Raw genomic sequence first — 13,891 nt, forward strand, 5'->3', positions numbered from 1 at the left:
ACTAGATGGGCAAAGGGGGCCCTGCCCTGCCCCACTGGTATACTAGATGGGCAAAGGGGGCCCTGCCCTGCCCCACTGGTACACTAGATGGGCAAAGGGGGCCCTGCCCCCCATGCAGGTGTGAGCCCCCCAGAGAGTAGGCTCCCCACAGGGTGGGTTCCATGCTTTGCTGGCCCTGGCTGCCCCTCCCCAGCTCCCACCACCATCCCTCACCCCTCAGCTTGGGTGTGAGCCCTGGGTAGAGGGTGGTCTCACGCCTGAGCAGCTGGCTGCTGGCACAGACAAGAGGGGCGAAATCTGTCACCTCTGTGCCGAGGCCCCTCTGAAGACATCAGCTCCAGGTGGGGGGAAGCCAGGGGCACTCACAGGGGAAGGCAGGTGTAGACCCCAAACGTAGGAGAGGCTGTGATGGGATAACGGGCCCAGGAACTGGGAACTGGGAGCTGGACCCCGGCAAGAGGATCTTGGGTGCAAAAGACTCACCCACACACAGCTGCAGCTCCTCCTGCAGGGCCAGGTTCCCGGCCAGGCACCCGCTCTCCATGTGCGGGGTAAAGCAGAACTTCTCCAGGATGGGCACCAGCTGCTCCTGCTGATGCCGGGGGGCCACCGAGGTGTGGATCCTTGAGATGTAGATGCCGCCGGCCACCGTGGTGTCCAGACACCTGTTCATTACCACGTCGGCCACTGTGGGGACACGCTGGGTGAGGGTGGACAGGGCCTGGCACAGGGAGACACGCATGCGGGGCCAGGGCAGGGCTGACCTTGTGTCCCGTCCTGCAGCGTGTACAGCTTCTGCTGGTGGGTAGCCGGGTAGATGTAGATGGCGGTGATGCGTGTGGGCAGGCGCAGGCTGCGCTGGCCCGGGGCCAGGATAGACATCTGCAGCATGGTGTCCATGAAGGTCACCCAGTTGTCCTTCCAGAGCAGCTGGCCCATGTTGCCTGGGGAGAAGGGGCTGTCGGTTCAGCCAGGCTGGGTCTCTTCCTGCTGTGGGCCCTCTCCTCCGTGTGCCACAACCTGGGGGGCCCCTCGTGGCCCCCTCACACCAGGCAGCAGGAGTTGACCCCAAAGCACAAAGTGGGGCCTCCCTTGCACCTACCTTCAGAGCTGGTCTCGAGGATGCCCTGGAAGTTGGGGCCATAGTTGAAGCCCCGCAGCTGCAGCTCCTTGTACACGTCATCACAGCGCAGGGGGATGGCGGTTGTGGGGTCCACGGGGGTCGCAGGTTCTGTGCCATACCGGTTGTCAAAGAGCTTGGGGTCGGGATCTTCCCACTGGTATACCTTCCCTGTGGGGGGGGGTGGCAGAAGGGCCTGAGTGAGGGCAGGGATGAGCCGGCAGCCAAGGTCCATCCAGAGACCCCCCGGCAGGGACCCTGTAGGCTGGTCCGGGGCCCCTGCTCACCGCTCACGATCAGGCTGCCTTTCTCAGACACCTCAAAGGTGCAGGAGGCTTCCAGAAGCCGCACTTCCAGGAGCACAGTCCCTGTGGGCAGCAGGGGCAGAGGTCAGCTGCAGAGGTTGGCAGCTGGCCCTCCCGCCCCGTAGCCTGAGCCGCCTGCCCTACCTGTCTTCGGCAGGATGGTAGCCTGGTGCAGTGTCACGTCCTCGAATACTACAGGTGTGTGCTCCATGTTCTGGTCCAGGGCTCGGGCCAGTGTCTTCCAGACCAGGCACAGGTAGCCAGTGGCCGGGAAGATGACGCGACCGTCGATGCAGTGATCCACCAGGTAGTGGTCAGGGGACTCAGGGTTGATGTCTGTGGGGCCTGGGCCTTAGTGCCACCTCTGAGGAGGGGGAAGCCACTCCGCCCCCCTGCCCGCTTGCATCGCAAGGACTCACCGATCTTATAGACAGTGGCAGAGGAGCTGCTGGAGCCGTTGGGGAAATCCTCAGCGGCGGGCACATCCCAGGTCTGGCTGTGGTCCCACTTGATGTGGGGGGAGATGAGGGGGGTGCCCCGGGGAGCCGGGAACTCCACGGGTGGGAACAGCCCGTTGGGGTTGATGTCAATGCTGGAGGGTGTGAGAGGGGAGCTGTGACTGCCCTGCCACACCCACGCTGACCCACAGTCAACCCGTCTCCCCTAGGACCCCGGAGATGGCCAAGACAGGGTGGGAGGGGGGGCATGCCGGGGGGGGCGGTGGAGGTGGCCCAGCACCCAGAGGCCCGCTTCCTGGGAACCATCCCAAGGCCGCCCTGTGGCCTGGCTGGTGAGGAGCCTCCTAGGTTAAGCAGGGAGAGCAGCCGCACCCAGTCAGGTAGAGCTGGCCTATGTTGCTGAGGAAGAACTCTAGGTTGTCCCTGTGGTCCTTCTTCATCAGGGGGATGATGGTGCAGCTGGGCTTGAGGCCTCTCTTCAGGATGGCCTGCAGAGGTAGAGGCAGGCTGGGCCCCCCCCTGACCAGTTCCCCCTGGGCCCCCGCTCAGCCCCCCGAGCCCAGCCAGCCTGCCGGCCCTTCGGGACCACGCGTACCTGCAGCAGGGCGTGGGGCGCGATCTCCAGCACCACAGCGTTCTCGGGCACGTGCCACAGCGCCTCCTGGAACAGCACGGGGCTCACCAGGTTGTTCACGTTGTACTCGGCCGAGAAGGTGCGGGCCAGGCTCTCCTGCCACTGGGTCTCGGGGATGGAAGTGCTGAGCCAGCGTGGGGAACGCAGCTGGGGCTCCCGGATCACCTGCGCGCAGGGGTGGGCGGGGTCAGCCTGAGGGAACTGGGGCCTGCCTTCCCCGCCCATCCTCAGGGAGGGCCCCTGCTGCACAGCGCGGGGACAGCTGCCCACCTTCTTGAGCTGCTGAAGCAGCGTGGGGGCGATGGCGTCCATGAAGTAGGAGTGGAACGCCATGCCGCCTGTCTGCACCTCCTTGGCGAACACGCCCTCCTGCTTCAGCTGCTTCACGAACTCCAACACGGAGGCCTGGGAGGGCGCAGACGGGGAAGGACAGGGGCGCTGACGGCAGTCCGGGTCTGGGCCGGTGCCAGGCTCCCCGCGCAGAGTGCACCCTGGGGAGGGTGGTGGGAGGGGACTTGGGGATGAGGCCTCGCCTCCCAGGGCCCACCTGAAGTCCCGAGATGGTCACAGTGTCGATGGAGTTGTGGCAGGCAGGCACGATGCCAGGGGGGCAGCGCTGCTTACACTCCTCCCAGGTCAAGCCTGGGAGCAGAAGAGAGCCTCAAAGGGTGGCATGGGGAGCAGGCACCCCCACACAGCCCTCCCCGGGGAGGGGAATGCTGCCTGGGTGGCCCTAATGACAGCTGCCGAGCGGCACCTTTACAAGGCAGTTTCACCCTTGCCGTTGTCTGGTCTCAGGCAGAGGTGTCATTAATGCCGTCCTACGGGCGGGAGCCAGTTTCGGGTCCCACGCCTGGCCCACCAGAAAGGGCTTTGGCCTCACTCTCCCAACAGCCCCTCCGGCTCTCTCTGGTCTCCTCCCGTCCCCAACCCTGCCTGTCTCAAGTGTGAGCAGGCCCATTCCTCCGCCTGCAGCATCCCCACCAGGGGTTCATGTGAAAATCACGCTGGCCTCTACTGACACCCGTGGGCAAGTATGCTGGGCTCCAAGGCCATCTGGGGCACAGTGGGGCAGGCTGTCAGGGTCGTTCTCACCCTGTGGTGAGGACAGCGGCTGGCGAGCTGCCCCCAGGCCCTGGCCTCTGCCCAGCACCTACACAGAAAGGTGCCAGTACAGAAGACCACCTCCCAGAGAGACCCTCAGGCCCAGGGGTGGAGCTGGATGGGGGAGCAGAGGGCAGCACCTACCTACAGCCGCCATGGCCCCGGGCGGGATGTTGGCCTCCTTGATGCACTGGCCCCTCCAGTAGGCAGAGAGGATGGCCTCCTCCTGAGAGATGCAGCCGTCGGCATAGGCACAGGCCACCTCACCCAGGGAGTGCCCGATGATGCCGTCGGGCCGAAGGCCCATGGAGGTCAGCAGGTCTATGAGGGCAATCTGGGGGTGGGGTGGGAACAGGATGGGTCATGCCAGTCCCGGGGACCCCAGGCTCACCGCCCTGCCCGCCAGCTCACCCCAGACTCCAGGGGCACACCTGGATGGCAGTGAGGCTCACGAAGGAGATGACGATGTCGTCAAAGATGTCGTCTGTGCTCAGCAACAGCTGTGACACCTGCAGTCCCAGAGGCTTCACGGCCTCATCTGAGCGCAGGATGGAGTCACGGAAGCTGCTCAGACGCATGAGGCTCAGCCCCATCCCGCGCCACTGTGTGCCCATACCTGTCCCGGAGGGAGATGTCAGGGCAGTGCTGTGCAGTCCCAGCCCGTGCGGCCCTCGGGGACGACCTGGGGTGGGGTGGGGTGGGGTGGGGTCGGGGCTCACCGGAGCAGATGAACCAAAGTGGGCGCTTGCCGGCTGGCACCTGCTGCACCTCCTGGCTGCCCTCCTGGCTGCCCAGCACGGCGTAGCCATGGAAGGGCATGGCTGCTGGGGAGGGGGCCGCAATGTCATTGAGCATGCTCACAAAGGCCAGGTTCTGACTGTGCTGGAGGCCTAGCTCCAGCAGACCTTGCACACCTTCCAGGGTGCGCCCGCTGGCCCGCAGCAGACGGGGCAGGGCGGCATGTGGGCCAGGCGGTGGCGGTGGCTGGGAGTTGGGCTGGAGGATGACGTGCACGTTGGAGCCACCGAAGCCAAAGGAGTTGATGCCCACGATGCCCCCGAGGACGGGCAGGGGCCGGTCCACCACCTGCAGCCGCCCGTCGTGCAGTGCTGGTATCTCGGGGTTTGGGTTGTGGAAGTGCAGGTTGGGGGCCCAGAGCCCGTGCTCCAGGGACAGCAGCACCTGTGGGTGCCTCGCAGTCAGCAGGGCAGCCGGCCCTGGGCTCCCTGCCCCTGCTGGTCGGGATGGGCTTCAGGTACATCCCCTCCTGAGGACCCTCTGTGTCAACCCAGAGGCCCCGCCCGCTGCAAGCAACCTCGTCTCCTCCCCACTCCCCCCGCCCCGCAAGCTCGCCCTGCTCCATTGCGGAGGTCTGGTGACCAAGCCACATGCTCTGTTTCCTCTCAGCCTTAGGCCTCACCCGGGGCCCTGCCACCTCCCGGCCTGATTGTCTGTGGGTCTAGACAAAGGCTCCTCAGCCATTCCCCACCCTATCTCGCAAGCTGAGAGCTGCAGACAGGTGGCTGTGGTGGCCCAGGCAGCTGAGACCACCAGGAAGCTCCCATTACACCCAGAAGCTCAACCAGTGGTGACCTGGGTCCTCCAAGCTACCAGCTGGTCAGGAGGCCACAGGGAGGGCGAGCCTGGAGAGGTGGGCTGCCCGGTTGCTTCTGCTCCCTCTGGCTGGCCCCTTGTGGAGCAAGTGCTGGGTGAAATGTCTGGCCCTGTGAAGCTGGGCAGGGGCTGGCCACATGCTGGCGGCCTGCTCTCTGGGCCTCAGTTGGCCCATATCCCACAGCACAGCCTGGAGGGACCCTCCCCCAGCAAGCCGTAAGAAGCTGACGGGGCAGGGGCAAGATGGCCCTAGACCCGCCTGCCTACCTTGGCCAGCGCCGCGAGCCCTGAGGCAGGCTCCGGGTGTCCCATGTTCGACTTGGTGGACCCAATCAGCAGGGGGGCCTGGCGGGTGCCACACAGGGCTTGCACGATGCCATTTATCTCCTGGGGGTCGCCCACCTGTGGGGAACTCAGGGAAGTCAGGACCCTGCCCTGGTGCCTCTCTGGCGTGGGATGTGGGGTGTGAGTAGGGCTAGGGGTCTCACCTTGGTACCGGTGCCATGGGCTTCAATGAACTCCACGGTCTCCGGGTCCAGCCCGGCCGGCTTGTACAGGGAGCTGATGAGCTGCTCCTGTGCCTCTCCGGAGGGGTACGTGACGCCTGGGGGCGGGGCCAGGCCTCAGCACTCCCAGCCCTGCCTGACTACCCGTAGCCCCACTCTCGCCTGCCCCAGGCCAGCTCCCACCTTGCTTTTTGCAGCCATCCGTGTTGGTGCCAGCGTTGAGGATGGTGGCATACACCCGTCGGGCCAGGGACTTCTTGGTCAGAAAGACGGCCATCACAGCCTCTGCACGGCAGTAGCCATTCCCTGGGGGCAGAGGCACCTCAGGCTCACGAGCTCAGGGAAGGGCTCAGGGGCTGGCGCCAGAGAGAATCGAGGGTGGGGGCACTGCCCGGGGCCCCACGCCCAGCGCCCTCACCTGATGCATCGAAGGACTTGCAGGTACCCTCGGGGCTAAGCATGCCCAGCTTCATGAACTGCAGCGAGGTGTTGGGCTTCAACAGGACGTTTATGCCGCCCACAATGGCCATGGCGCACTCCCCTCTCTGGATGGCCTGGTAGGCCCTCTGCAGGGCCAGCAGGCTGGAGGAGCAGGCCGTGTCCAGGGCAATGCTGGGCCCTGCAGGCAAGGACACAATGCAGCTGTGGGACCGCCTCCCCTCCCTACCACCTTGGGCTCTGACAGCTCTATTGAGTGCTCTCCACGTGGAACCCACAACACCAGGACCTTGCTCCTGCTAGCCTTCCTGGGGAAGGTGCGTCAGTCCGGCCCCTGCCTGCCTCCCCCGACCCCAGGCCTGAGTCAGAAACAAAAGGGCTGTGTGGGCACCTACCTTTGAAGTCAAAGAAGAAGGAGAGGCGGTTGGCCATCATGGCACGCTGGCAGCCCACCATGCTGTAGCCCACGAGGGTCTCAGGGTCTCGGCTCAGAGCCTCTGCAGCCTCAGAGCCACTCACACCCACCCAGACACCAGTGTTTGTCCCCCGAATGGAAGCTGGGTTGATGCCTGTGGGAGGCAGAAGTCAAACTTGCAGCTGTGCCGTGCCCAGCCTGCTGTCGAGCTCTGGGAGGTGAGGCGTCGCCCCTCGGCCTCTCTGGCTGGGGTGACTGTGTGCCTCATAAGTCGCTTCAGTCGTGTCCAATTCTCTGCAACCCTATGGACTATAGCTTCCCAGGCTCTTCTGTCCATGGGATTCTCCAGGCAAGAATACTGGAGTGGGTTGCCGTTCCCATCTCCATGGGATCGAACCCAGGGTTCGATCCTACGTTGCAGGGGAGAGGAGCTCCACCTCGCCTGACTCGAGTGGCTGGGGAGTCAGGGAAGAGGCAGTGGAGCCAGAGTGGGGTGGCCGGCCCAGGTAGGGTTGACAACGGATAACCAGGTCACAGGAAACTGGGGCCAGGGGGACAGGCGGGGTGCCAGATGGCGCTCCAGTCTCTGGGTCAGGCAGAGGCCAGAGACAGCCGGAGGTGGGGACAGAGGACAGTATTGTCCCCAGGCTACTCCCCTGGGCATTGGTACCGCTGGCAGGGTCTGATGAGCCCTGAGAGCGGCCTGCCCTGGGCAGGCCAAGATAAGAAGACAGAGAGAGACAAAGGCCGTGTGTCCAGGCTTGGGAAGGAGAGAAGGACACTGGCCAGCCCCTGGAGAGCGGCATCCAAGGTCTCCGGGTGGGGCCTGGGCAGTGGGAAGGCCTCCGCTTCCCCGCCCCTCCCCCCAAGCAGTGCCTGTCCAGGACCCTGTCACACTCAAGGGTCCCATGTCACACTCAAGGGTCAACCCCAGGGGCTACTTAGCATCTGCTGCAGGACAAGAGACCTGTAAGGCCAGGGTACCCACCCTGCAAACCACAGGTGGCAGTAGGCAGGTCCTGGGTTCCCCCGTCGCCCACCTGCTGAGGGGCCTCACCCCCATGGCCAGCCTTCCCTCTCCCACTCAGCACAACTTCCATGTTCCCCCGTGTCCCCGGGACAAGTCTGTGCCCTCGAAGCACTTTTCCAAGGCTAGGCACAACCCAGCAGAGGGGAGTGGAGGGTGAGAGTCCTGGGGCCAGATCCTGCCTCCTGCTCTGCCTGGCACTGGTGTCCTGCCCTCGCCTCCAAGATCAGCCACGCAATGGGGAGTGAGGAAACTGGGGCGACGGGACATGTCCAGGATACCTCTGGTGTGCAGTTGTGAAACCTGAGTTGCCTGAGGCCCACACCTCCCCACCCCGTTGGCCCCAGCCCGGGACTCCGCTCCCTCCTCAGTACCTTCCGTTTTGGATGTTTTGATATGAACACACGATGCTTTTTAGAAGCAAAAAGGGAGGTTTTCAAGAAGGGCAGCAGGAAACTTGGGGACAGGCCCTCTGCAGCCCCCCAGATGGCCCACCTGCATCCACAATGGCCTCGTAGGTGACCTCCAGCAGCAAGCGGAGCTGGGGGTCCATATTGTGCGCCTGCTTGGGGTGGACCCCGAAGAAGGAAGCGTCAAACCGGGACAGGTCCTTCAGCTTGCCTGACCGCCGAGGCAGGCCATATAGTCCTAGGGAACACACACAGGTGGAGAAATCAGTCATAGGACATCATGGCCCCAAGTGATTGATTGCGGGGGAGTCCCCGCTGCAACAGGGAGCTGAAGCTCCCTGGGATGGGTGGGCCCACTTCTGAGAGGGGCCCTGGGGCGGGGGGAACCTCATGGGTGATGGCCGCAGAGCAGAGCACTGTAGGGGGCAGCGCTGCATCCTCCCACCTCCCACTGTCCTGACCTGGCTGGAGACCTTCTGCCTGGCCCCATCCCAGCCTGGCTGCTAAGGCCAGCCAGGCTCTGCCACACTGACTCACACCCTGTAGATCAGGTGGAGCCGCTCTGCGGGAGAACCTACTGGGCGTGAGGGAGTCAAACCAGCTTCCCGGGGGAGCCTGATGTCTTATCTGACCGCCTGGGACAGCACGTGGGCGGGCAGTGGCTGGCCGGAGGTGTTCACCCACCTGGCCTTGCCCTGGCTCCACCCCCAAGCAATGCCCCTGGTCTGTGAAAGGGGCAAAGGCTACACCCAGGGAACTCCAGACTCCCACAGGCTGGAGTTCAGTACCTAGCCCACTGGCCAGAGGTCCCAGGTTCCCCTAGCCCAGAGCCTTCTGGTACCGTCTCCAGAAAGAGGCTGTAACATGGCCTCACCTTAGGTGACCGTTGGCTCTGCCACTGGGACCGGAGTGCAGGCCAGAACAGGCCTGCCCTGGTAACCCGGGAGAGTGTGTTCACAGAAGCGGTGAGAAAAGAACCTCTCAAGTAGGCGGGGAGCCCCAGGCCCACTTACCCGCCTTCCACCGCCTGTCATCATCTGTCACCATGTCCACGCCGCCAATGAGATTGGCCCAAAACTCCTCCAGGTTCTCCGACTCAGGCAGCTTCCCAGACATGCCAGCGATCACCACCTCCTCCATGGCTGCTCTCTCTGCAAGGAGGGTGGTGTGGGGGCCCAGACACTGGTCAGCCTGGGCCCCGGCACTGCCAGTCCACAGCCTCGCTGGAGACCCAGCTGCTTCCCAACCCTGGCTTCCTGACCCCCCTCCTCCATCTGGCCCACCCAAGGGTCTGAGAACAGCAGCTCAGAAAGCCCTGCACCAAAGAGCCACATGGCCAGCTCTGGGGCTGTGCCCCTGCTGGGACGCTGCGTGTGCAAGTGTGTGAAGTGCACGTACAGTGGTTGGGAAAGGGGAGTCCACTCCGGTCCAGCCTGCCGACACCGTGCGCTGGGCTCTCTGGGCACTGGCCTTGGCCTGGGGTGACCCCACCACAGCCCTGCTGCAGGAGACTCAGGAGGGGGCCCCATGGTGGAAGGCAGGGCCCAAACCCTTCTGAGGAAGGGACTGCCTGGCTGTCATCCTGTTAAGAGGTGGCCCGGGGAATTTAGTAGGCGAAGGAGAAAGGGCAAATATGGGGGTGGGAAGAAGTGCCCACACTGACTAGCTGGGTCTGTGCTCAGCATCCTGAGCTGCCCTCCAGGCAGGAACCACAGCTTGGGCTCTTCGACAGTGCCAAGGCCTGGCGGGGCTCTGGGGAAAAATTGGTCCCTGTCCCACAGCGGGCAGCCCCAGCCTGTACGGCCCCTCCACCAGGCTCCAACCTGGAGAACCACTCTCGGTCAGCTGCCAGGCAAGCACTACCCAGACCCACACATCTGCACAGGTCAAGGCCTCAGGACTGCGCTTGCCTACTTCCTGATCCAGCAGCCTGCCTGTCCACCCAGACCCAGGTCTCCCAGCACCAACGAGGGAACCTAGTGTACCCTGAGCCTTGTGGGCCCAGGATGAGGGCTCCTGTGCAGTCCCTGAGGAAGGGGGCAAGGCCAAGGTTGGTCCTGCAAACTTCCACCAAGGCTCCAGGGCCTTATGGCGCCGATGACTGGTGAACTCGCCAACTACCGGCCCTTTAGGGTTTCTCTGAGCATGGGAAAGTAGGAGTGGAGAGCGTCTTCCTTGGGTGGCCTGATCGCCCTGGCGTCCCGGCAGAAGGAGCCCCCTCCCCCAGCGCTGAATAAAGAGCCCTTTGCCGGCCCAGAAGCACCAGCTCCCGGGGCGGCTGCTCCTCCAGAAAGCGCCCGCTCTGTTCTCCCCCTACTTGCTATTCACGCGGAGTCCGGCGGGACGAAGCAAAAGGGTGGAGACCCCTGCGGCGCTGGCGAAACCGCGCGCGCCGCCGCGAGGTTGTACCCGGCAGGAGTGGCTCTCCCCCCGGAACTTTGGGGGCTCCACACGGAGCCCACGTGGTGGAGAAGCCGTCCTTATACGGCCCTGCGCCTCCTCCATCCACCTCCTACCCCTCTTCTCAGGCCCTCCGGTCGGCAGAGACAGCTATCCTGCACCCGAAGGCAGCGGGATGCCCCGGGTGGAGGGGCTCGGCGGCCAAGCCGGAAAAGGAGGCCCTCCAGGGCGTGGCGGCTGGGGGCTCCAACAGGCCCTCGAGGGTCTGCAGCCTCCCGGCCCAGCCCAAGACCAAAATGGCTGTTCGCGGCGTTCCCGGGCGTCCACCCCTCGCCATCCGCCCACCTGCCCCGCCGGGCTTAGGCACGGCGCGAGGGCCCTTCGCCGCCTAGCCTCGGGCGTCTCGTGGGGCTCGAACATACAGACAGGAGGCTCGGACGCCGAGACCAGAGCAGGCTGTGCGAGATGAGCCCTCACCGTCAGCGCGCCGAACCATGCGCACCCAAGGCCAGAGGATGCGGGCCGGCTGCGCCCCCTCGAGCCCGGCCGCCTTGCTCCCGCCCCAGCCCCTGATCCAGTCTGGCCCCAGGACCGGGTTCCCGACTCGCAACTTCCGACCCCGGCCCGGTCTGGCCGCTTGTACCTGGTCTGGGCGCGGGCGGCTGTGCGAACGGCTGAGGGAGAGCGAGGATGGAGCGCGCGGTGGAGAGGAGGCCGCTACTGTCTCTCTGGCTCCCTCTAGGCCCGCGCCGGCGCTATTTAACCGCGGCCGTCCCCGTGCGGACACGCCACATGGGCTGACAGCTTGGCTGCGCCGCCCAGGCCAATGAGCGTCGGGGCTGCGCCCCGGGACCAGGCGCGCCGCCGCCAGTGGGGTGATGCGGCGCGCCGCCGCCGGGAGCCGGGACCCTGCGCGGAGGCGCGCCCGGGGGGCGCCGGGTTGGGGGCCCGGACTCCGGGGGCTCCGGGGCGGGGCACGGTGTCACCCCCGCCCCCCAACTTCCGTTCCGTGCTCCACGCCTCCCGGGGCCGCCCCCCACCCCCGGGACCGCGGGGGCCACGTGTGCACGGCGCGCGGTGGAAACGGAACGGGCGTACTTGGGTCACTCTGAGGGTCATACTAGGGCAACACGGGGGGCTAGACGGACCCCCAGGCGTACGAATTGACCGGCCCGCGTCCCGGCTGCGCGGGGCCGGGCCGGGGGCGTGGCTCTCTCTGCAGCCACAGCCAATCGGGGGCCGGGGGCGTGCGCGCTGGCCCAATGGCGCCCCTCGAGTGGGCGTTGCTAGGTGATAGGGTGATGGGCCGGGCTGCCCCGGGAGCTGCGCGGGCCGCCGCGGGGCGAGCGCGGTCATTGACCCGGCCGAGGGTGCCCTGTGCGGGGTTACTGTCGGTCACTGCAGCACAGCGCCCCCGGTCCTCCCTGCCTAGCCGCCGAAATTCGCGGGGCGAGTGCGGGAACCCGGGGGAAACTCCGAGGCCTGCAGGGGCCTTCCGCAGATGGCCGCGGGGACGGGGCGCGGCCATCTGGCGAGCGGGCTATGCGCGGACACCTCTTGGTGTGGTTTGAACAAAGGAGTCTCCCTGGGCAGAGGCACTGGCGCGCGCACGTGGCCACTTTCACCCACGGGCACGCACACGAACTGATGGAAGTGCGTCGCTCCTCGCCCGCACATCCTCCTTCTGTAATTCCCGTGCTCAAATGTTTATCCATTTTATACACACACACACACACACACACACACACAAATCCTTGACTTTCCAGACTGAAAACAAGACAACACGGATCGGGAATCACATGAGCCCGGGAAGGACGGCCTGGTGGCCACGCCCTGCGCGGCCCTTACTATCTCCTGGGACCACTGATAGACCCTTGTGAGGTCAGAAAAGCCCTGGTAGAGGTGCCCAGCCCATTCCTCTCGTAATCAAACGCTGCTGCTCTCCTCCCCTGTCTCGGAAACTGAAGACTGTGGAGCATGGCACTGGCCACAGATGTTCTGGGCAGGACACAACGGGACTGCCACGCCAAACCAGGTGACTTGGCTTCAGGTGCCCCTCCCTCAAACCCTACAGTGCTCCCTATACCCCCAGGTAGTCCCAGTGGCAGCTCATCCCTCCTGCTCTAGTCTTCCTCTTGGCATCATCACTAGGGACTTCTGGTTTGCACACTGTGAAAGAAAGAGCAAGACAGGAAAAAAGGAGAGAGGGCAGGGAGATCTCGCAGCTCAACTGCTATCCCAAATAACTTTGCGGGATTTTCTTTTCCTTCCTACTTAAGAGCTTTTCAGACACTCGGTATCCTGGATCAGGAATGGGTAGACCATGCTGCACAAACACCCTCAACTCTTGGTCTTAAACTATCCCAGGCTCACTTCCTGCTGGTCAGTGGGGCTCTGCTCACTGCAGTCTACCAGGGGCCCAGGTGACGGGACGATTGCAGGCTGGGTGGCTGAGTTCGAGACCCTTGTTTGTACCACAGAGGTATGGGGACTTACGGGATCTGTTTCTAGCAAAGGAGACAGGGCTCACTTTTTCAGCTAAAGGAAGTCACATGGCTACATCTCACTTACATGGCCATGTGCCAGACAAAACGGAGTATGGAGACCCTGCCGCCCGGCAGCAAAGCTGCTCCTGGCATGCTCCTTCCTGGCACACTGGAAGAGTCCTGGCATTTTCTCCACAGCTCCCCAAACACTGTGTGCCCAGGATAAGCAGTGCATCAGTGGTTAGGACGTCAACGTGCCTCTGTAGATTTTTATCTTCCCTCTTTTCACAGAAATCAAAGCCTGAAACCTAGATAAACAAGATGACATTCATGAAATGTATGCTTTTCAAAGGGGCTTGTGGGGGGCTCTGCCCCTCTGTAGGCCAGGCTAAGCACCCCACTGTCCTGTGGAGGGGCCGCTCACCTCCGCACCTAGCCAGCGTGCAGACTGGCAGTACACATGCCTCGAGGGGCTGCCCTCTGCTCCTCTTGGCAGAGGGGACGCTGTGAGTGAGGCAACGCTCTTTTCCACTGAAATGTGCCCCTTGGGAGGGCTGCCAATTGGCCCCAAGCACAATAGCTGCAGGTCTTGTTCCAGGCCCCAGGAGATGACCCTGAGGACCCTGTGGGCTACTTTGGGAACCCCCTCCCAATCCCCTCCTTGTCCAGGACACACATGCCTTGCAGGGCAGGCACACACTACTCAGGGCTGGGGGTGAGCTTTGCACAGACCTACTGTGTGCCCAGTAGTTGCCCACAGCTTCTCTGTTGCTGTCTGATTTCAGCTCAAGTGGGGAGCTTGAGGCTGGCGAGGCGGCCAGGAAGCCTCTCCAGGGGCCTGGGCCCAGAACAACTGACCACGTGAACACAAGCACGGCATGTGCCAAGTGCCGCCTCGGTGCCAGGCCCAGCCCTTAGCGAAGCTTCCTGGACACACATCCACCTCATGCCCAGGCCCTATATATGGGGTCCTC

At 64.3% G+C, this 13,891-nt stretch overlaps 1 protein-coding gene across 1 annotated transcript in view; it reads right to left on the reverse strand.

The window, feature by feature from the left end:
- FASN (fatty acid synthase) overlaps positions 1 to 11,232 on the reverse strand; it is a 19,051-nt gene extending 7,819 nt beyond the window's left edge. Inside the window, exons 1-21 of the mRNA XM_040244810.1 lie at positions 11,075 to 11,232; positions 9,045 to 9,182; positions 8,117 to 8,269; positions 6,575 to 6,748; positions 6,160 to 6,360; positions 5,925 to 6,047; positions 5,724 to 5,839; positions 5,503 to 5,637; positions 4,341 to 4,803; positions 4,053 to 4,237; positions 3,766 to 3,955; positions 3,065 to 3,159; positions 2,788 to 2,922; positions 2,479 to 2,682; positions 2,256 to 2,371; positions 1,845 to 2,017; positions 1,570 to 1,761; positions 1,408 to 1,488; positions 1,103 to 1,291; positions 765 to 944; positions 484 to 687 (exon numbers count right to left, since the gene is read on the reverse strand). Of these exons, the coding sequence (XP_040100744.1) occupies positions 484 to 687; positions 765 to 944; positions 1,103 to 1,291; positions 1,408 to 1,488; positions 1,570 to 1,761; positions 1,845 to 2,017; positions 2,256 to 2,371; positions 2,479 to 2,682; positions 2,788 to 2,922; positions 3,065 to 3,159; positions 3,766 to 3,955; positions 4,053 to 4,237; positions 4,341 to 4,803; positions 5,503 to 5,637; positions 5,724 to 5,839; positions 5,925 to 6,047; positions 6,160 to 6,360; positions 6,575 to 6,748; positions 8,117 to 8,269; positions 9,045 to 9,171 (3,436 nt within the window). The 5' untranslated portion in view covers positions 9,172 to 9,182; positions 11,075 to 11,232. The remainder of the gene's footprint in view (positions 1 to 483; positions 688 to 764; positions 945 to 1,102; positions 1,292 to 1,407; positions 1,489 to 1,569; positions 1,762 to 1,844; positions 2,018 to 2,255; positions 2,372 to 2,478; positions 2,683 to 2,787; positions 2,923 to 3,064; positions 3,160 to 3,765; positions 3,956 to 4,052; positions 4,238 to 4,340; positions 4,804 to 5,502; positions 5,638 to 5,723; positions 5,840 to 5,924; positions 6,048 to 6,159; positions 6,361 to 6,574; positions 6,749 to 8,116; positions 8,270 to 9,044; positions 9,183 to 11,074) is intronic.
- Positions 11,233 to 13,891: the final 2,659 nt, after the last annotated feature.

This window comes from Oryx dammah, unplaced genomic scaffold (genome assembly GCF_014754425.2).
Source record: "Oryx dammah isolate SB20612 unplaced genomic scaffold, SCBI_Odam_1.1 HiC_scaffold_8, whole genome shotgun sequence".
In the NCBI taxonomy this organism is placed as follows: domain Eukaryota; kingdom Metazoa; phylum Chordata; class Mammalia; order Artiodactyla; family Bovidae; genus Oryx; species Oryx dammah.